At 53.2% G+C, this 20,509-nt stretch overlaps 11 protein-coding genes across 11 annotated transcripts; 4 read left to right on the forward strand and 7 right to left on the reverse strand.

Annotated features, from left to right (window-relative positions):
- Positions 1-8: 8 nt before the first annotated feature.
- Positions 9-1,863, reverse strand: PAP1 (polynucleotide adenylyltransferase; the record flags this gene model as incomplete). The annotated part of the gene is made up of 2 exons (XM_064833672.1): positions 9-183; positions 236-1,863. The coding sequence occupies 2 exons, from the start codon at positions 1,861-1,863 to the stop codon at positions 9-11; spliced, it is 1,803 nt and encodes a 600-aa protein (XP_064698633.1).
- Positions 1,864-2,216: 353 nt separating this feature from the next.
- On the reverse strand, positions 2,217-3,543 carry LTS14_000964 (uncharacterized protein; the record flags this gene model as incomplete). Its single annotated transcript, XM_064833673.1, has 5 exons — positions 2,217-2,267; positions 2,322-2,421; positions 2,477-2,552; positions 2,609-2,755; positions 2,802-3,543. 5 exons carry the CDS (start codon positions 3,541-3,543, stop codon positions 2,217-2,219), a joined length of 1,116 nt encoding a protein of 371 aa, XP_064698634.1.
- A 270-nt stretch (positions 3,544-3,813) lies between these two features.
- On the forward strand, positions 3,814-5,646 carry LTS14_000965 (uncharacterized protein; the record flags this gene model as incomplete). The annotated part of the gene is made up of 1 exon (XM_064833674.1): positions 3,814-5,646. The coding sequence occupies one exon, from the start codon at positions 3,814-3,816 to the stop codon at positions 5,644-5,646; it is 1,833 nt and encodes a 610-aa protein (XP_064698635.1).
- A 47-nt stretch (positions 5,647-5,693) lies between these two features.
- LTS14_000966 (uncharacterized protein) lies at positions 5,694-6,255 on the reverse strand (the record flags this gene model as incomplete). The annotated part of the gene is made up of 3 exons (XM_064833675.1): positions 5,694-5,799; positions 5,854-5,990; positions 6,046-6,255. The coding sequence occupies 3 exons, from the start codon at positions 6,253-6,255 to the stop codon at positions 5,694-5,696; spliced, it is 453 nt and encodes a 150-aa protein (XP_064698636.1).
- Positions 6,256-7,208: 953 nt separating this feature from the next.
- On the reverse strand, positions 7,209-8,240 carry fsf1 (Sideroflexin FSF1; the record flags this gene model as incomplete). Its single annotated transcript, XM_064833676.1, has 2 exons — positions 7,209-7,984; positions 8,033-8,240. 2 exons carry the CDS (start codon positions 8,238-8,240, stop codon positions 7,209-7,211), a joined length of 984 nt encoding a protein of 327 aa, XP_064698637.1.
- Positions 8,241-9,304: 1,064 nt separating this feature from the next.
- LTS14_000968 (uncharacterized protein) lies at positions 9,305-10,956 on the forward strand (the record flags this gene model as incomplete). The annotated part of the gene is made up of 2 exons (XM_064833677.1): positions 9,305-10,383; positions 10,434-10,956. The coding sequence occupies 2 exons, from the start codon at positions 9,305-9,307 to the stop codon at positions 10,954-10,956; spliced, it is 1,602 nt and encodes a 533-aa protein (XP_064698638.1).
- Positions 10,957-11,142: 186 nt separating this feature from the next.
- On the forward strand, positions 11,143-12,918 carry PUS1_1 (tRNA pseudouridine synthase 1; the record flags this gene model as incomplete). Its single annotated transcript, XM_064833678.1, has 2 exons — positions 11,143-12,576; positions 12,631-12,918. The coding sequence occupies 2 exons, from the start codon at positions 11,143-11,145 to the stop codon at positions 12,916-12,918; spliced, it is 1,722 nt and encodes a 573-aa protein (XP_064698639.1).
- A 481-nt stretch (positions 12,919-13,399) lies between these two features.
- Positions 13,400-15,991, reverse strand: LTS14_000970 (uncharacterized protein; the record flags this gene model as incomplete). The annotated part of the gene is made up of 1 exon (XM_064833679.1): positions 13,400-15,991. The coding sequence occupies one exon, from the start codon at positions 15,989-15,991 to the stop codon at positions 13,400-13,402; it is 2,592 nt and encodes an 863-aa protein (XP_064698640.1).
- A 246-nt stretch (positions 15,992-16,237) lies between these two features.
- PSD1 (phosphatidylserine decarboxylase 1) lies at positions 16,238-17,935 on the forward strand (the record flags this gene model as incomplete). Its single annotated transcript, XM_064833680.1, has 1 exon — positions 16,238-17,935. The coding sequence occupies one exon, from the start codon at positions 16,238-16,240 to the stop codon at positions 17,933-17,935; it is 1,698 nt and encodes a 565-aa protein (XP_064698641.1).
- Positions 17,936-18,168: 233 nt separating this feature from the next.
- Positions 18,169-19,141, reverse strand: LTS14_000972 (uncharacterized protein; the record flags this gene model as incomplete). The annotated part of the gene is made up of 2 exons (XM_064833681.1): positions 18,169-18,216; positions 18,269-19,141. The coding sequence occupies 2 exons, from the start codon at positions 19,139-19,141 to the stop codon at positions 18,169-18,171; spliced, it is 921 nt and encodes a 306-aa protein (XP_064698642.1).
- A 156-nt stretch (positions 19,142-19,297) lies between these two features.
- Positions 19,298-20,273, reverse strand: LTS14_000973 (uncharacterized protein; the record flags this gene model as incomplete). Its single annotated transcript, XM_064833682.1, has 2 exons — positions 19,298-19,981; positions 20,205-20,273. 2 exons carry the CDS (start codon positions 20,271-20,273, stop codon positions 19,298-19,300), a joined length of 753 nt encoding a protein of 250 aa, XP_064698643.1.
- Positions 20,274-20,509: the final 236 nt, after the last annotated feature.

Genomic DNA, 20,509 nt, shown 5'->3' on the forward strand with positions numbered 1-20,509 from the left:
ACGGCCAATCACGCAGCCTCAGCCAGCTTGCTATCTCGATCTTCACGTACGTCGATCCCCGCAACCTGAAAGCTGCGCTTGTTACTCGCATTGTCTACGCCGTTCGTGGTCGCCTTAGCCTTCTTCTTAGGCCGTGTAGGGCGAATTTCGCCGTCTACGAAGACGTCCGCAGGAAGGTCGAAGCTGCGATGAGTCAGTAATGATTTCTCCAACAAGAGGGATATGGTCTACTCACTTCCTGATGTGCTTGATGCATATTGAATGCAGGTCTGCGTCATAGCCTGCCCATCCTGTGCAGTCGCCGGAGAAGTTGCGGACGGGAAGTGAAATGTCAAGGTCTTTCGCGCCCTTGACCAGACCGATGCCGAGGTAGTAGGTCGTGGTGTACACCTTCTGTGGCCACTGAGACTGACCATCAGCACCGTGTTGATCTGCTGGCGCATCCTCGCCATTTGTCGCAGTCATCTCGACTCCATCCATGGCGGATTGAGCAGCAAGTTGCATCTTCACATCAGCAGCTTGGTCTGTAGTCTGAGTCTTGATGTCCTTGGCTTGATAGTCAAGGCTGCCATCCTTCGCCTTGGTCATCTCCTCTTCGCTGTTGCACTCATGTACACGATCGAATCCTTTGTTGTACGGATGAACTAGCTCAACGCTCTTGGCGCCCGAGTTCTCGATGCCTGTGACTAGCCACTTGATCTTCGACTGCACTAGACCAGACCATTTGTCTTGTGCATCTTTCGTTCTCGCCGCTGTATTGACACAAATGTAATGCTTGTAAGCCTCGGTAAAGAACTGGTGTCTGGTGAAAAGTGTGCTCCAGGGCTTGCTGTTCATGTAGATGTCGGTGGCAAGATCTTCGCCACGCTGGAGCTCGGCCATCATGACGATTTTGGTCGACTTACAGATCGTGTGTGCTGTGTTGGTAGACGGAATTGCTGGCGTCAAGATCGGCATGAGGTGAGCAGCGTCACCACGGTATGCGACAGGGTCCCACTCACGTAGCTGGAGTGATGTCTCTTCTTTGTGCTGTAAGAACACAGGTCTTGGCCAGTTCCAGCGCTTCATAATGAAGAAGAACTTCTGGACTATAAGAGGCGCAGCAGCCTTGGGATATAGTTGACAGACGCGGGCGACCAGGATAGCATACGCGACACCACCCGGGAAGCCCACAATATTGCCGTAGATTGCACGACGCTGAGCCCAGAGCTTTACCGCGCGGAGAGCGTAGCGGAAGATTCTCGATTGAGGGACCAAATCAAGGATACGATTCGTCACACGTGTCCCATTGACGCAGCGCCGGTCCGTCTCGTCCAGGCCTCGCAGGAGGTTATCGTCAGAGAGGTCCATCTTCTCAGGTATGGATGACTGCTGCAGACTTGCGAAGATGAGATCGATGTCCACACCTTGAATGCAGAGCTTAATGATTGGCACAGAGATGTCCCGTACAGGCACGAGCTCGGTAATCTCTGCAGGTCCGGTAGACTGGCGGAGAAGGTCCGGCATGATGTCGAAAAAGTCATCTCGTGTCACATGCTTCGGCGCAACCAGCAGCGTGTCCACATCTGAGTTCGGTCCGTACACTCCCAGGCGATAGCTGCCATAGGTGAACACCTCACCTCCAGCAACATCCAGTATACCCTGCGGAAGCCCTTTCTTTTTGCCGACGCTTTGCACCATCTGTCGCAACAGCTTCTTTAGTCTTGCCAGGACAGCCTCTCTGTTGTCGGTGTCGCTCTGCGGAGGGAAATTGTTCTGAGCCTTCAATTCAGCAACGAGCGCATCATTGATTTTAAGGTCGCGCGGAGTAGGCGGATCGTTGTTGAAAGGCTGTGTGACGCCCCATTGCCGTTCGCTTGCCATGATGATGTGATCGGGTGTAGTCGTTCGAGGTGAAGTCCTCTGACCAGCTTCACGTCGCAGGCAGCAGTTCGGCAGGCGTGATCGCAGGTTCGTGCTTGACGCAACGTCAGGCTATGGACGCCTTAGTGCTCCATACTGGTCAGAGTGATCCTCACGACAATGTAGCATACGCAATTTCTGCTGCAGCAAAAGAATACAGATCAATGGTGGAATGTTAAAGGCAGCACTTGAAGCACGTGAAGCCGAGCCGAACGAGCGCTGCGACTGGCGGCGCTATACCTTTCTCGGACACGCGTATAAGACAGGCAAAACTCAATCTCATACGCGTGGGTGCTGTTGAATGTGCACAAATATCATTCGTCCACCCCATCAATCGCACCGCAAGCTAGCACGTTGCCATTCGGCTATCTCACGTCAACACAAGCATCTGGAGTGACGGAGGTCTATCACGATCTGACCTCGCCACTCCAGCCTGGACGGTCGATGAACCATCGCAGCTTCGAGTCCAGCCAGGCGACATCTGCCTTTGAGTCGCCGGGACCGCCAGCCCAGTGGCCCCTATCGCTTTAATCAGCATGTAGCATTACGGCCACTCGAAGTCGCGAAATCTCACCATATGGAAGGGAATGCAATGCAGACTCCCACCCCGGGTCTCATGTGCTGAACCTCAATTTCCGAATCTTCCGGTGCTGGACAGTCCATGAGCTTTCTGGCACAATCGTCGCTCTTTCGGTTTCTGACTTACGAAAGTACAGATCAGTCTGAGCTGGAAGCACCAATGCCTTCGCTTTGATGCCCTTCATGGCGGCATCAAAGTCCCCGTTGTACGGTTCCTGCGCGGAACAGTCTCCCGCTTGCCAGGTATGCAGCATCACGAGCATGTTCTCGGGATCTATACCATCAGCGCGAACCTGCCGCAAAGTCAAAGATCCACGAACCTTTGGACAAAGCCCAAGCCTCCCAGAAATTCTTCATAAAGTCCTCCAGATCCTTGAAGCCTAAAGCTGACTCGTGTAGTTTCTCGCGATAGAAGGCCTGACTGAAACCCCATCCGGCATATACGCGACCAAGTGCTTTCATGCCAACAGTACGCTCTTCGTCGGTCCAAGTGCGGTACTCTCCTCTGAAGTCTTCGCCCTTGAAAACGCCTGCAGAAGAAGCCCGCTTCCCGCCGAGGACCGCCACCTTCACGCCTTCCAGGAACACTTGATTGTGCAGTGAGGTCTTCGCAGATCCGCAGAATGGCACGACATAGTCCATAAAGTCCGGGTACTGCGTAGCCCACTGATAAGTCTGGCCAGCACCCATGCTCCAGCCTAGGACAGCATGGGCATGCTTGATGCCAAGCTTCTTTGTGACGAGCTCATGCTGTGCTTTGACATTGTCGTAGAACAGCACATCAGGAAAAGGCTTGAGGTCAGGTTTGTTGCTCGGTGATGATGATTGACCATTGCCGAAGAGCGCTGTAATGATGATGAAGTATTTGCTGGGAGACAGACATTTGTCTTCGCCGATCAACCATTCATTATCTTCGATTGCACCGGAATACCATGATGGGTATATGATCGCAGAATTCTTTGGGTCGCCGAACGTCTTATATGCTATATGGGCATCTGGAATACTGCCGCCACTCTTCAGCTTGAAGTCACCTAGAGAGTAAGTTTGATGTTGTGCCGACATGATTCCACTTGCTCAGTATGATCGCCGACTGCTTGGAATCACCCTCGTCTCTCAAGATAAGACCTGGGTTATCGTGTTTGCGGCTTTACCAAGCAACCCCACTTCTCGTCCCAAAGGTGGGGATGGCTGAACGCTGGATTGCAGCGATATCTTATTTCCTTCGCTCACATTTGACTCACGCCATCGAGAATAGCCTTTTACGAAGTCGCTGTCGATACCACTCTTGAAGACCTGATGATCGCATTGGCCGACAGTGAAGACACGGCAGCAATGTCTCATACGTTGACTAAGCCGACACCCAATGTAGCAACACATAATCCATGGAACAATCGAGCATCACCCCACTACAACCACATTGGACAGTCGCTAGGTGCATGTAGTATAGTAACGCCTGCTGGCCAGGTGGGCATTCACCCAGATGGCAGTATACCTAGCGACCCTTCGGAGCAGATTTGGGTGGCCCTGACCAATCTCAGTCGCTGCCTCGAGGCAGCTGGAGCTGACGTGATAGATATCGTCAGGTATACCCAATACATTGTTGACTATGACTACAACAATCCAGTGCACCGAAAGCCATTGCAGGAGTTCCTGGGCGAGCATCGGCCTCCTTCCACGTTGATACCAGTTACGAAGCTTGCGTTACCCGGACTTGTGTACGAGATCGAGATTACGGCAGCAGTGCCACAATTTCCTACAGAGAAAGTAGATGTCGTGGTGGTGGGTGCCGGCTTAAGCGGGCTGCAGACTGCCGTCAAGCTACAGAAGGCGGGTCTCCGAGTCAAGGTCCTCGAAGCACGAGATCGTGTTGGCGGCAAGACATGGTCTCGACCAGTCCGTGGAAGCATCTGTGATGTAGGAGCTGCTTGGATCAATGATACGAATCAGTCCAAGATGTATGCTCTTGCACAACGCTACAAGCTGGACCTCATCGAGCAGAACACTGAAGGCAGTATTGTGGTTGATGAAGGCATTGGAAAGCATAAGTTGCATCCGTATGGCGAACTGATCGCTGATGACGATGATAAGGAAGATATCGAGGACGCTGTACGAGTCCGCAGCATCTTCGAAGAGACGCTACAGCAGATCGATATCCGCAATCCAGTTGCTTCAGGCCAGGCTGTACGGAAAGACCTCGACAGCATAACATTCAAGGAATGGATCAAATCGCTGGACTGTCGCGAGTCTGCTGTCAATGCACTCACCGTCGGCGCACGTGCGATGCTGGGTGTTGAGCCGGCTGACATGAGCGCTTTGTATTTCCTCGACTACTGTAAGTCGGGCGGCGGGTACCTTACCATGCGGTCGGATCGCAAAGATGGAGGGCAGTATCTGCGCATCAGGCAAGGCACGCAGTCGTTTAGCACAGGCCTTGCAAACGAGCTTGAGCCGGGCTCGATCGTGCTTCAGTCGCCAGTAAGGGTGATACGACAGGAAGATAATATCGTTCGGGTTGTGTCCAATAGGGGTAGCTACGAGGCTTCTCGGGTCGTTGTCTCAATTCCGACGCCTATGTATGGCGAGATCACATTCGACCCACCGCTGCCGCAAGAGAAGATAGCACTTGCTACATCGACGAGACTTGGCGATTATTGCAAAGTCATCGCTTTATATGACAGTCCATGGTGGCGGGCGCATGGCTTGACCGGCATGAGTCAATCAGTAAAGGGTCCTTTTGCAGTGACTCGAGACACGAGTATCGAGGCTGATGGACACTTCAGCCTGACATGCTTTGTCGTCGGACAGCCAGCACGAGACTGGATGCTCAAGTCGCCTGCCGAGCGTCGGAAGGCGGTACTTGACCAGATTGAGAGACTCTTTGGTCCTTTCGCGAAAGTGGAGGAGCCCTTGGAGGTTGTCGAGCAGATATGGCAGAATGAGCAATGGAGTCAAGGATGTCCTTGCCCGGTTATGTCTTCAGGCATGATGACTGAATATGAAGCCGTGCTACGAGCACCATTTGACCGAATTCACTTCGTTGGCACAGAAACAGCGTACGAATGGAAAGGGTATATGGAAGGCGCAGTACGATCTGGCGAGAGAGGAGCAGAAGAAGTTATATCAGTTTTGGAGAAGCAGCAAGCACATCCATTGAAGTCACTCTGATATTAACATTTCGATACAAAGCATGTTATTAAATCTTCACCAGTCGATCAATGAGTGATGACGGTCCTCTCCCTGGCAACGATCCCAAGCGTCTTGAGGATTGAAAGCTCTTGTGGGCAGCCAGCGTAGGCAGTGTAGAGGGTGGCATTGAACCTGGGAGTGGTCAGTACGATCCGGAAGTCCCCCGGGTATCGACCAGTGTCCTACCAGTTGCCCATGTCCTGCACAAGAGGACGCACACGACCGAGGTCCTCGAGGCTGCATGTGCCGTGGCCACCAAGCGAAGGTGGGAAGGCGCAAGGCTCGATTATCTCTGAGAACACAGAATAATTGACGCTATGACACTAGAAGAACCAGTCAGACATGCGGGACGAAGAGAGTCACCAGTACAGCACGTACCGCGAAGTCGTCGTAAGCACAGCCATCCTGCTGGTTGGCCTTGATCTGGCAAGGCACGACGCAAGCAGGCAGGCGCTTGTTCCACTCATCTGTTGTCAAGCAATGATACTTCTGGAACTCTCCTGGCTGAGTCGCTTGGGTGATGTTGTAGGTGAGAGCAGCATTAGCAATAGCCGAGAAGGCGGCGAGAGCGAGAGTGATGGTCTGCATGATGGTAGTGACTGTTGGGGCGAAGTAATCAGAGATTTGATCGATAAGACAACTTTGGAGGAAAGGGTACGGTACAGACCAAGCTGGTTGTGGCTGCAAGCAGTGTCTATATAGGAGCGGACAACCCGTCCTTCGCATGGACAACACGCTCAACACGTGCGGGAACTCGAAAAGCATATTGACCTTCGTCGACCAGTCTGTACATAGCACTGTTGCCACTCAATCACTTTCAGGTCCCGGGGCGTGCCAAGCAGAGTCGATGCAGTAATGATCACGCAGAGTAAAAGCCTAGATCACACAGTAGACTTTGTTGGTCCAGCCTTATATGCAAGATACAGTTTGTTGTCGTGGTATAAGGTTTCGGACAACGGACTGTACCTGTATGATCTTCATGGAGTAGCTGAACGTCGTCTGTGCACATCTCACAACCGGCATCTTCTCAACGGCATGAAATCCTAGTCATTGCTGGTCGTTCATTGCCCTCCAGCCTTGATGAGTATTGAGACGGCAGAGCTTCTGGTCTGTTACCGCGATGTTGTACAACAAATCTCGTCAACGCTTGTAAAGCCCACCCTGAATGTCCGAACAACCGAAACTACCACAAGCGGAAATAACAACAATGTAATTCATCGTAAGCTCTTCAAACCTTGCTGATCACTCGGCAGCTTCGCCCGAATTGTGCAGAGTTCAGGGGGCATTGTAGCGGCATATTATGCTTTGGCAGGATGCAAAGCTAGAGGTCCTTGCTATTTCTTGAACGTGATAAAGTGAGCTCGAGACGGTGTATATCTCGGCCCGACCAGAGTGATGCTGGTAAGCTATGAATCGAGCAGCGTAGTTTTGGGAGAATGCGATGAACTAAGTGCTTCATTGTTGTTTTCGGTACTCGAAAGCCAGCATACAAGTTGGATGCGTTCGCAGTTGCCTGGCGCCATAACTGCACAGAGTCTCACTCAGATTCCTCTGTTGAACTCGACGTTGCCACCGTGCCCAGCCTTATCCCAGAACTCCTCTTCAAGGCCCTTCGCGCTGACTGCTTGACGCTGTGGGAAAGCGGCTAATGCAAGTGGCAAAGCAAAGATACTGGTGGCAAAGATCAGACCAAGATTGACAGGTAACACCATCCGCGGCCGCTGTTTCAGCCACTCTCCCCGCTGCAATCGCACAAGAATTAATGGTGGTAGGACCATAATGGGCGTCGAGTTGAGTACACGAGACACCGCAGTCTCACCGACTGCTAAGGTAGCAGCCTTCTTCGATTTGCCGAGCGATTCCAGCGGTTGGTTGTCTTTCTCGCGCTTCGTTCGCTGCTTCTCAGACTCGCTCGGAAAGACGTCGATACCCCTTCTGATCTCTTCGCCACGCATCAAGAACACATTGAGTGCACCGGCACTTGCTACAGCAGCAAAGGGTACCAACCTGCCGAGTGTCGTCCTTGTTGCCGGGCTTAGACGCCTCAGTCTTGGTACGATGGAGTTCAAGCCAACAGCCACCGTACAGCTCGCACCCACCGCCAAGAAGTAAGATTGTACCAGTTGAGCCGTCGTGATAGGTGTGCTCTTGTTCGCGTTCGCACTGTTGATGGCCACGTTCAAGCTTTGGTTAGCCCATTGCCATGCAACCGTGCCAGTAGTAGTTAGATTTGGTGTAAGCATGCCAGCTGTGACGACCAGATTTGACAGCACAAAGCTAGACATGCGAAAGGGCAGAAAGACAGGTTCGCCAGTATCTGTAGTCTCGTCAGAAGAAGATCACTCATCCGCTGTGGATTTCCTACCTGGATGCAATGTCGAGTCAACAATCTTCTTCGCCGTCCATAGCTCTGGCGTCATCTGCTGGATTTTCCCTTGCTTGTATCGTACAAGGAGATCTTTGGCATTTTGCAGACCGCTCGAGCTTGTGAATAGTGTTCTACTCGACGGATCAGTAATTGTAAAAGGGGGATTAATGGTGGCGGGTTGGTAGGTCTGCTGTATTGAAGGCATACTGACCCTTGCGGATCGCAATGTGCGCCCACTCCACGGCGGAGGTGCTGTACAGTCTCACCTCGGATCTGATATGTCTGCAGAGTGCTTGACGCGCCCCCAGTATGTGTTCAAGTCGAAGCGGGATGTTGGCAAATCTCGACTACCCGGTAAGGAGGCAGACATGACTGCGATAGGACTCAGGCACTTCAAGCTGGCGGTAGCTCACCTACAACGAGGGTGAGTAGTACGTAGACACCTGCAATCGCTAGCATGGAGTCACGACGGTGAGACAATCAATCGGCTTGTGCCGTTGGATCCTTGTCCGCTTGCCCGAACTACCTTAAAACTTCACACTCATTAACAGCACACATCTCATCTTATCTGTCGTAGCTAATTTGTTGCCAGCATGTTCACAATCGAGATACGGCTGAACAGAAGATACAGTTGCAGTACCTAAGGGCATTGTTACTTCCCATCATTCTCTGCTGCGCCAACACGTCTTTTACTGCGCTCGGTTTGCGCTCGCAATCACGAATCTTTGAGCTGGTCACAAATCACTTCGGTGAGAGTGCAAGACAAGAAGGACATCGACGGTCATTGAGTACGGGACGGTGTACGCAACCATTGCCTGTCTCGTAATTTACCAAACGAGACAATTATTCACACCTCTGCAACCGCTATCAGGATCAGCGCCCTCGTATCAGTCTCGCTACTTCACCTTCCCCATTGGGACTCAGTTGACATGCTTTGTGTAGTCAGAGGTCGACCTGCAATCGTGAGCTGCTGATTCACGTGGGTCTTGCAGATAGGCAAATGCGGCTTCATGCAACATGCATGTTAGACTGCGAGTAAGTCATGGCTTGGCATGTACCAATACTAACTGTGCCCTCACCCCTCACATCCTCATCTGTCCACCTCTAGTCGTCTATACTACTCCGAATGTCTACAATGGAGTTGGCTTGATACCACACGGAATCACTCACGCGTTTGTCGTTGTATCCAGGATTAGCGTCAACATCGGGCTGGTATTCTACTTGAGGCAACCTTGACCACACGAGCCCGGTACTTACCGAACTCAGAGGATGGACCGCTTCAATGCTATCCGACAAAGGCTCATACTCCATCCTCGGCCAGGATCCTTCACAGCAGAAGGTGACAGTGCCCGATGGAGCAACAAAGACCTGGATCCAGTTCCACCAGAGGAGAAGAAATGGGAATGGTATCACGTGGGTGCATTCTGGGTCGCGGAAGGATTTAACGTCGCTCAACTCGAAACGCCGTCCAGTGCGATTGCTCTTGGACTCAACCCGGGTCTGGCCATCACGGCCTGCTTCGTTGGCAATATGCTTGTAATGATCCCAACTTTCAGCAGCGCCTATGTTGGCAGCAAGTTTGGCCTCAACTTTCCCGTGATCTCGAGAGCATCTTTCGGTATGCGCGGAGCATATATCGCTATGGTCATTCGTGGCGTGGTCTGCGTCATCTGGATGGGCGTTCAGAGCTCTGTTGGTGGCAATGCTGTACGATGCATGATACAGGCTATCTGGCCGAGCTTCAAATATTGGCATGCGGACGCTCTACCAGCCAGCGCCGCCATCACCGCACCTGATCTTTTGAGCTTTGCCGTGTTCTGGATCCTGCAACTACCCTTCATGTTCTTGTCAGTAAACGCTCTGCGCTGGATGCTAATGATCAAGGTCGCCGTCATGCCATTCTTCGGAGTCTGTCTGTTCACATGGGCGTTGACAGCGTCCAATGGATGGGGGCCACTTTTCAGCATTCCAACTAAAGTGTCGAACGGCTGGACGGTCGGCTACGTATTCTGCTCGACGATCACCGCAGCCATTTCAAGCAATGCTACTTTCGCCGTCAACATGGGCGATATGACACGATACGCACACAATAGACACCATGCGTGGCAGATGCAGTTTGCGCTTCCAGTTGTTATGACTCTGACGGAGCTCCTCGGGACTGTCATGGCAGCGTCAGCACAAGTGGTGTATGGCCAGATTTTATGGAATCCGCTATCTGTCGTGCTGCTATGGACCAATCGGCCAGCACAATTCTTTGCTGGTCTACTTTTCTGCTTCGCCAATATCATGACGAATGTGGTCGGCAATTCTGTACCTTTTGCCAATGACTTGATGGGCATGGTGCCGAAGTGAGTACGATGAAGACGATCTCGTGATTGATGCTGATCATCTTTTACAGATACATCAATCTTCGCCGGGGCCAGATCATCTGTGCCATCTTGGGCTTCGCTATCTGCCCATGGTTGATACAAGCAAAAGCGCAGCGCTTTCTGGGCTTTCTTAATGGGTATACCGTTTTTTTGGGACCACTTATCGGCCTGCTGGTCAGCGATTACTGGCTGGTGCGTAAGGGTCAAGGCTACAACGTCCGAGCACTTTACCAGCCTGGGAACAGTCTATACTGGTATACGGCAGGCTTCAATTGGCGCGCGATTGCAGCTATGCTTGTTGGCATTGTGCCTCTGGTTCCTGGGCTGGCCCACTCGATCAACAGCAATTTGGCTGTTTCACGTGGTGCTCAAGCGTATTATACAATGGCGTGGCTGGATGGGTTGGTCCTAACGGCCATGTCCTACTACATATTGTTCCTCATATCTCCATGGACGCTAGAATCGAACAGCATCATCGACGGCAGGGATGACATTGAAGCGGTGCCAGTTGAAATGGAGGACAGCGAGGAGAAGTACACGAAGCAGAGCTAGCCCTACTTGATGTGTATAAATTTGATAGATATGTTGTTAAGCTGCTTCCAAATATTGATAAATAATAAATCGATATCATCTCCACATTTCTGACATCAATGAGACTTGCTGCTTGGATATCTCTCTTTATTGGCTGTGAGGCGTTCCGCATCTCTTCTTACCATCTCGAAAATACGTCAGAAAGCCATGGATCCTTTGGTCGTGCTACCGCCGGAAATTGTGCTACGCATCCTTGAGTTTACTGCCGTGCCTAGCGTGGCTCATTTGAACAGGACATCGTCCGCCTGGCACGACTTCATCGACAAGCTTCACCAGGAGGCCGTTTACTCGTCCAGCGGCAAAGTATGGCGTCCGCCAGGCACGAAGGATTTCGAATTTCTGGCAACCGCGACAAGTTTCGCTAAGATATATGAAGGTGTACATACATCCAAGGAGCTATGTAAACAGCAGACGCTACTTGCTCGCAATTGGAATGACCAACAGCCTCTAACCACGGAATCCGTCCTCCAAGTGGGCAATGATCCAGTATGGCGGTTTAGACCAGACTTCAAGCGCCGATTCTTCGTGTCGACTTCTCAATCGGGCGGGCTCAATGTTACGGACATGGATTCTGGTAACATGTTGTGGCGTCTACCATACACAACGAGCAGCGATGAGCACTCTGTTCGGCCATATGCCCATCTAGAGTACCAGGACGGTATGATGTGCTTTGACCGTGAAGGCGACGCGATAGAGGTATGGCGGACGGACATTGAGGTTCTGTCACGTGGAGAATTCAAACGGATCACGATACTGCCACATGACTGCCAGACGAGAGGCTTCCAACTATCGCACGATACACTGTGTGTCGTCTCGACTGAAGGCCAAGCTTTTGTGTACGATATGCAAGCATCGCCACCAGTCTTGAAGAAGCACATTCGGATGGATGAAGGTGCCATTGGCCATCTCGACCAGAACGAAGAGATTATGGTGGTTTCTATGGGCGATCGTGGTTACCATGTCTACGACAAAGGCTCGGGAGAGCTTATTGGAACACTTGAGCCGCGCCATGTTACAGCAGCCAAGCGTTACCATATTCGTCACCCTGCTAGGCAGATGGGAGCCTCAGATGTCAGCAGACACGGTCCAACACCACGAATCTTCCCTCCTGAGAAGCCGAGCAGGAATCGGCTTGTACCGCTCAGCATCGAGAATGGTCCGCTACCACGTACCGTAGAACCACAGACAGACTGGCAAGGCGACGACGAGTGGGGTGCTGGGCTATTGTATGGAGACATGATGGTGGGCTTTTCAAGGACGGGGCAAGTCTTCATATGCTCCGACTGGCGTAAGGCTCTCAAGGACCATGCTGCCCTGCATACTCGTAGCGCAGTAATTGAATGTGAAAGTGATGGAGCGAGCTTTGATCTTGGTGGCTGGCTTTCTGCAGCAGATCATCGGATCATGTTTGAGATCCGAGATCGTGTTTACGTTGTTGGGCTTACCGACGAGAACAAGATACCGACACTGGCCGAGCCTGAGCGACCTTCATACTCACTGCTCTCGAGCTCGGCGCCGCAGTTGGCGGTTCCTGTGAGCTTCATGGCATTGTTTGATGACTGCATCATGACCACCTATACGGTATGTTCGTACTAGAGTGTCAATCTATGACCTTGGACTGACGGATCCCGACAGACACTGGGCTGGCGGCAGAACCCTCCTGGTTCAGACGGAACCCAGCAGCACAATGGTGGCCCTTCTCGAATTTTCCCCACTAAAGCAATCCGAATCATCAGCCTCGCGCCAGTCGCGAACGATGTCGAGGTACAGTCTCCTGTACTGGAAGTATCGATGGCAGATGATACGGAACATAGGACGCAGACAGGCCTGCTACAGCTTGTGAGCATGCTTGGCGACGAGCTGGCCGACGATGATGAGGATGCCCTTGGTGTTATGGAGACGGACTTCCATGATGCGGTGTGATCTACAGAATTGCTGTGACCCTGTGTCTGTCGAAAGGTTCCGCAGTAGTGCCGAACTTCACTACACTCCGCTAAGGCGTGAGCTTTGTGCGGCCCGCACCTTCGAACACGACAGAACAGAGAGAATAGGTCGAAGGCCAGACTTGTCCCCTTATCCCATCAAATTTTCCACAAGAGCAAATCTTGCACGAGGCTCACCGATTGCGTCCTGTAATCTCTGCCCCTTGACCTAAAGAAAAGGGGAACGATGCAAGACATGAGTGCGTGGAAAGCTTCACAATACGACCAAGCAGCCACTGGTCCTCGCTTGGCCCCAGCATTAGCATTAAGGACCGGGCGAGTGGCGGACAGATTATGCGGCCGACCTGGCAATGCTCAAATCCCTAATGCGGATGAGATGGAACAACTGTCCGAGCTTGTAAGGTAGAAACGTTACACATGGACAGAAGCGTACAGCTACCTTATAGAAGTCGCTTGTAAGACTACTCCCAGTCCACGATCTGCTCCTTGACCTGTTGCGGGTTGGAAGCTCCAGTAGACGGGCCCTCACCACCATCCTTCGCTTCCCCCTGCCTCTCCTCATGGTCATCGTGATCGCTCTCCTTCTTCCTCTCCATCTCCCTCTCCTTTTCCCTACCCTTCTGCTCCTCACTCTCCATCTCCCTCTCCTCAGCAGCCTTCTTCTCATCCTCCTGCCTCCTCCTCTCCGCCACTTCTGCCTCATCCCTTCGTCTCCGCTCCTCTTCCTCACGAGCCCGAACATGCGCTTCGCCGACTCCAGGCCAAAGACTTGCTACGAACAGTGCTACGGCCCGTTCGACCGGCCGGATGTACTCCCGCAAGCGGTGGACGCGAGCGTTCTGAGCCTGATTGCGTTCGTCTAGCAGGCGTTGGGCGACTTGCTGCGGTGTTGGCATTGCTCCTGCTGGACCCTGCGCTGCTGCTCCTTGCCCATCAGCCTGATCACCACCCCGTCCTTGCGCTTGCGCAGCAGGTGCGCCCGCATTCCCACCCACAACCCCATCCCACCATCTTCTCGCCACACCACCATCACCCAGCATCCCAGCCCTCACCATCCAGAAGCCTAATCCAATCATGACCAGTGCCAGAGGACGTCGCCACCCAAGATTAGAACCCATGATGAAGTATGCGAAGATCAAGAGGCGGAAGAGAAGCCACATGTGATTGAGAAGTGGTTCCAGCGGACCGAGGGCATTTGGTTGCGCTGCTGCTTGCGCTTGTGCTGGATTTGCGGCTGGGTCGGCGTTTGCGACGGCTTGACCATTGGGCTGAGCGGCAGGTGGCTGCGCTGGGACAGCGTTGTTGGCAGCCGGTTGTTGCAGCTGTCCAGTTGGTCCGTGCTGAAGAGTCGTGGCATTAGGGAACAAGTGTTGTTGCTGCAACGGCATGACAGTGGGTGTCGGTCGCAATCCAGCTGGCATCCTGCCCGTGTAGGTGCCATGCTGCGGTGTGAATAGTAATGCCTGCGGTCCCTGCGGGCCAGAAAGGAGGTAGCATGTTGTGTCGTCCGGCCCAGAAGGGGCTGCCTGCCCGACTGCGCCCTCATATAATGAGCGTTGATTATGTGGCTGGCCATTCATCGGCTGGCGGCCAAAGAGCGGACCGCCTGGCACACCACCGAACAGACTTGTCTGAGCGTTTGCATTGCTACCGAAGAGGCTTCCTGGCGCAGGTAGCGCACTTCTAGCGCCTGCCCCTTGCTGTCCATTGGCATTTGCAAAAGCAGCCTGCCCACTATCGAATAAGCTGCCACCTCCAGGCGTTGTCGCTTGCTGCTGAGGTGGAGCAGACCGTCTACCAGCGTCACCGAACAAACTTGAGGCGTTGACACCAGCGTTTGCGAAAAGCCCGGCTCTCATATTTGCGTTTCCAGCAACGCCAAAGGGATCAACATACTCTCTAACCTCCCGCACCCTCGCTTCCAACTCCTCCACCCGTGCAGTCTGCGTTCGCAATGACTCCTCAGTATGCTCGCCATTTCTAATGGTGTCTCGGATTTGCTCTAGCATCGTTCTCATCTCTGTCAAGTTGCTTCTAGCACGCTCCAATGCAGATGGTCCTGGTGGTGGCATATTTGCCTGTTGCTGCTGCGCTTGAGGCGGAAAGAGATGTGGAAAGAGGGGCATGCCATTCGGCTGGCCAGGTGGAAATGGTTGGCCAGGAAATTGCAGAGTTTGCTGATGAATCTGGATCTGCTGACCATTTGGTCCGACACCCTGAAAGTGGAAGCCCTGTCCGCTCACGGGCCGTCCGTGATGATGATGGTGGTGGTGATGGGGTTGCCCATGGATAGCAGGATTGTGCTGGGGGCTAGAGCCTGCGGCCGGTTCTTGCTGATCTTGAGCTTGAGCAAAGTTGTCTGTAGACGGGCGGTCATGCTGACCATCACCACCCTGCTGTGGCTGTTGTGTAGGCATCAGCTGTGGACCAACTCCCTGCATACCCATCGATGCTCTCTGCTGCTGTCCTTGCGCCACTGCTTGACCGAATCCAGGCGGCATCGGCACCTGCATACCAGGAAACTGCATCGGTGGCATACCTGGCTGCATTACCTGTCCATGTGCCATATGCTGATGTAACATCTGCTGCTGCTGCATCGCCATTTGCCTAGCAAGTGCTTGCTGGTGGAGGACGTTTGGATGCACGTGTTGTCCAGGCATCGGCATCTGCTGACCAGGTTGCTGTGGCTGTTGCATACCAGGGGCAGGAGGTGTGCTCACGGCCCTTCTATGGCCCTGACCATCTCCATTCTGCGCATCGTTCCTGACAAGCAAGTGAACCACATACTCTGTCTGCGTGGGATCGCGCTTTGTGTTCAGCGCATCTGCGAGGGTTTGCTCGTTATCCACTAACGCCCTACCTCCATATAGGATCCTTTGCTGCTCCGGTGTCGGATGAGATGGTATTGTAGTCTGAATCTGCTGCCTCACTGCTCCGATCGTGGTGTTGGCTGCGAGAGATCCAAGCGGGAATTCATCGTTGCCATCCGTGCTGTAGCCTGGCGGGACCTTGACCTTGAGTGTGATCGTGGTTGGTGGTTCCGGTGGCGCCATGTCTGAGGCTATGACGGTCGTGTGTGCATTGAGAATGAGATGTTGAAGAGATGTCGAGTATGAGTCGTTTGTCAGCCTCCAGCTGTCCTTGTGCTCGGACATTCACTTCGCGTGCATGCCATGCGAAGCTTGGTACGTCATATTTATTCTTTTGGGAAGGAGCCTCTCTTGTCCTCATCACAAGCAGAAAGAGCGATTCATCATCATCATGTTGTACATATAGACTGTAATATACGCAAGAGAAAGATGCCGCCATCAACACCCCACCGCCTGCTCCGCTCCGCCATCCGTCACCATCCCCTCCCACTTCCAACCAGACGAATACCACACGCCCGCACTTTCCACCAAACCTCGAGACACCGCAAAGAATCCTTCGCCTCTCGAGCCTCAACAGCCTGGCGCAGTACCAACACCGTCTGGCGACCCATCCCCATTGCCTTAGGCATAGCCCTCCTCGGCGCCTTCCAATTCTACCGCATCCAAAGTCGGGAATCTCGAAAGCAACAAGAAGAGTGGCGGAATCGCTCCGAGCACCCAGAGGAGTATGAGACGAGTACTTTGCGCCCGAAAAGGAGGGAGAGGATCGTGCCGAGTGGGCCATGGACGGTCCAGATCATGTCTACCATCCCACTCAAGGCAGTGTCGAGGTATTGGGGATGGTTCAATAGTCTGGATATTCCTTACTACATCCGCATCCCCGGTTTCAAACTCTACGGATGGGTGTTCGGCGTGAACTTTGAGGAAGTGGCGGAGCCGGATTTGCATACCTATCGCAACCTGGCGCAGTTCTTTTACAGAGCTATAAAACCTGGGGTGCGGCCGATAGACCCTGATCCGACTGCGCTTGTGTCGCCGGCAGATGGGAGGGTGGTGCAATTCGGGTATATTGAGCATGGGGAGGTGGAGCAGGTGAAGGGTGTCACGTATCATCTAGATGCTTTGCTGGGAAAGCAGTCGAGTTCTACGCCTAAAGGGAGGAATAGTAAAGTCACGACCAATGCAGCTTCCTCGCCTTCCAGTCCTCAGCCCTCTGCGAGTCGAGAACGCCACGGCGACGAAGAAGCTATCCGAGCAGACGAACAGTTCGCCCAAGTCAACGGCATCTCCTACACCCTCCCTAACCTCTTCTCCGGCTCCTCGATTCAGCCTCCTGAGACACGCGAAGGCGGCGGTGGCAAAAAGAGGAAATGGTATCAGCGTGCCAAGCCTTCAGATCAAAGTACAGGCAGTACCGCGACCTCCGAGGCAGCCGTACGAGCAGACTTAGCTCAAGCCCCTGACTACCAACGCTCCTCTAACTCTACCGAGACTCCAACAACGCTGTACTACTGCGTCGTCTACCTAGCACCCGGCGACTACCATCGTTTCCACAGTCCCGTCTCCTGGGTCGTGCAGACGAGACGACATTTTGCGGGAGAATTATACAGTGTGTCGCCTTACCTCGTGCGGACACTACCCGGCCTCTTCACCTTGAATGAGCGAGTGGTGTTGCTAGGGAAGTGGAAATACGGCTTCTTCTCTTACACGCCCGTAGGCGCTACGAACGTCGGCTCTATCATCGTGAACTTCGACCGCGAATTACGAACAAACTCACTCCTTACCGATACCCTCGCAGACCACGCAGCAGAACTCGCCAAAGAACGCGGAGAACCGTACTCGGGATACTCAGAAGCAACATACAATTCTGCCTCGGCTGTCCTAGGAGGTCATCCACTGAAGAAGGGAGATGAGATGGGTGGGTTCCAGTTGGGAAGTACGATCGTGATGGTTTTTGAGGCGCCGAAGGGACGAAGACCGAGTTTCGATGAGGGATGGGGCACGGGGAGATTGGTAGGGCCGGATGGGGAGGAGGCGAGGGGGAGGAAGGGTGGGTGGAAGTGGTGTATTGAGAAGGGGATGAAGGTGCAGGTTGGGCAGAAGTTGGGGTTTGTTGAGGAGGAGTGAGGTGGATAGAAATTTACGCGTGCTGTGGTTATTGATAAGAGTGACTTACGAAAAGGAGGCATTGCCCACTGGTCCTAGTCTGCTCGCCTGATGCATATTCTCGTCTCGGCCTCGCCATATCGCCTGGTCACGTGGATGTAAAAGCGACTCGACCGCCGTTCTATCTGGCATGACGACCTCGTGGTCTCGCACCATCGGCTATCCTCCTCTCGCGTACCAAATTTCCCTTGTCCTCAAAGTACGCCACGCTTCAAGCCTGAGATGACGTGACGGATACCAATCTATGAAAAGTGTCAGCTAGGCTCATACGACATCCTCGTATCGTTGACTTACTGCCTCAAGGAACTCGTGGTCGTCATCGTCTTTGATAAGTAGGCCACGCGTAGCGACGATGTCGTCGTCCAGGGCCTTGGAAATTTTCTTGCGCTTGCTCGCTTGGAGACTCAAAATGTGCGATTCGATCGAGCTGCTCGAGTAGAAGCGACGAACAGCGACGACATTCTTCTGGCCTCTGCGGATGGCGCGAGCGATGACTTCGTCTTCGATGAAGGGGTTGCACGACGGCGCGAGGATGAAGACGTCCAAGGCGTGGATGAACGTCAGGCCCTTGGCACATACCTTGACTGTGCCCGCCATGGCGAGGTATTGGCTGGGCTCGACATCTGGCCAGCTGAAGTTTTTCGGTCCCCCCGCCTCAATCTCCTCGAAGTCGTGATGGGCCAGGTCACGTTGCCGCTGGTCGAGGGTGCCGTCGAGTCGCAGGATCTCGATGTTGGAGTGCTCTTTCAGCCCAATCGCGAGGATGTCGAGAGCCGCGAGAGACTCACGGAAGATGAGACATTTGTGGGTGGCGATATACTCCTTGCGCTCTGCAGCCGTCGGTAGCTGCTCGGCCTCGCGACGATGTTGTCGTAACATTTGATCAACTCCTTCGGCGACGGCGAGGAGTCTGTCAGACAGCCCTGCATCCGTGTTGTGCTTGAAGAAGTCGAGGAACTCTGCGCGACGGACGGCCACCTTCTCGCGCTTCTCTTTGCTCGTCTGCTTAGCACAGCGAGCTTGTACACGTTCTGCTCCGACGCGAGCGTCTCGCCTGATTCCCTCATCACCCTCCTGAACTGCCTCAAAGGTCATGTCTGCCATCGTATCCATGGTCATGTTCTTGAGATCATCGACGCCAAGCTCGCTGTACTTTGCATCGAGCATCTTGGGATGGATGACATGCGTGTCGGCATTTGAGTAAAGTAGCAAACGTCTCTCCCTTGGGTCTGACGTCCTCGTGAGCTTCACCTGCCCGGCGCGACTTATTCATGCGGCGCTTGTATTCCGGGTCCCAAAATCGCGGGCCTCCTTCTGATATGCTTACGGCTTGCTGCTGAGCCCGCAGCCGGAGTAGTACGAGTCCCATTTGGGCGTACCTAGGATCGGCTCGTCGTCGAACAACTGATTCCTGACACGACGAATGCCGATGCCTGAACGTATCGCGAAGAGGATGGCGTCATTATCGTGATACTGGGCCTTTCTATCAGCCGGAAGATCGGATTGCCATTGCTTGGTCATGAAGCATCGCTTAAACAAGACGAGGTCTTGCCATGGTGAGATGTTGAGGAACATGAGGAGTGAGCCGAGATCTTCTAGCGAGTCCTGCAGCGGCGTGCCAGTCACCGCCACTCGAATCTCTGCATGCATTTGACGGACTCCACAAGTCACCAGCGTGTTCGAGTTCCTGATCTTGTGGGCCTCGTCCAGGACGATCGTAGCAAAAGAATGAGCAAGCAGAGGAAGTTGGGCTCGACTCTGGCATAGCGGTCGAACAACAGGCGGGTTGGCTCGATTGAGATTGCTTCGCGCCAGCGTCTCATCATGTATGGCGGCCGAAGCGTCCCCTGGACGTTCAGTCTCGTCCTCGAATCCTTCTTCACGGATGGCAAGCCCCCTTACCGTCTGACGAATCTCTGAGTATGCCGCCTCAATCGTGGTGTAAGACACCAAGACCACGTCGCAAATGCCCAACTCGGCCTCGCTTCGAGGGTTCTTCTTGATGTGCTTGACACGGAGCGAGGGTGCTTGACAGCGGGCTCAATGTTCTACAAGCCAGTGCGCTGCAGTCTTTTATCGGGTTCAGCACGTTCCGGTCGCTGGTAGAATATTGTAAGTAGGTCAAGGTAGAAGGTTTGTGTTTGTATCAAGAAGGGCAAGTGAGTGAACGTACCACAAGTCTGTGTCTGTGGTGCGTGACCAAACACTAGCGCGGCACTAGCGTTCTCACATGCTGAGGAAGGAACGACTGGTGACCGCGTCCGCTTTCGATACGCCCGCCATTCTTCGGATACGCCATTGCGGACTGAATGATTGTACGGTCAGGAAAATATACTTCTACGCATGCTTGATGGCACCAGTCTTTACCCTTTTGACGCTATTCAATCTACATTTCGTTCCAGAAGATCTATGGCAGTTTTGCAGAAGATACAAGTGACGAGCTATGAGGGCGCGGAGCGACTTATATTTCTGCTCGATCTCCGGCATGATATCGAAACTTGAACGCTGAGCTGGATTCAACATGACGGAAAGTGA

The sequence above is a fragment of the Recurvomyces mirabilis genome, assembly GCF_035927965.1.
Source record: "Recurvomyces mirabilis strain CCFEE 5264 chromosome Unknown scaffold_2, whole genome shotgun sequence".
Classification (NCBI taxonomy): Eukaryota; Fungi; Ascomycota; class Dothideomycetes; order Mycosphaerellales; family Teratosphaeriaceae; genus Recurvomyces; species Recurvomyces mirabilis.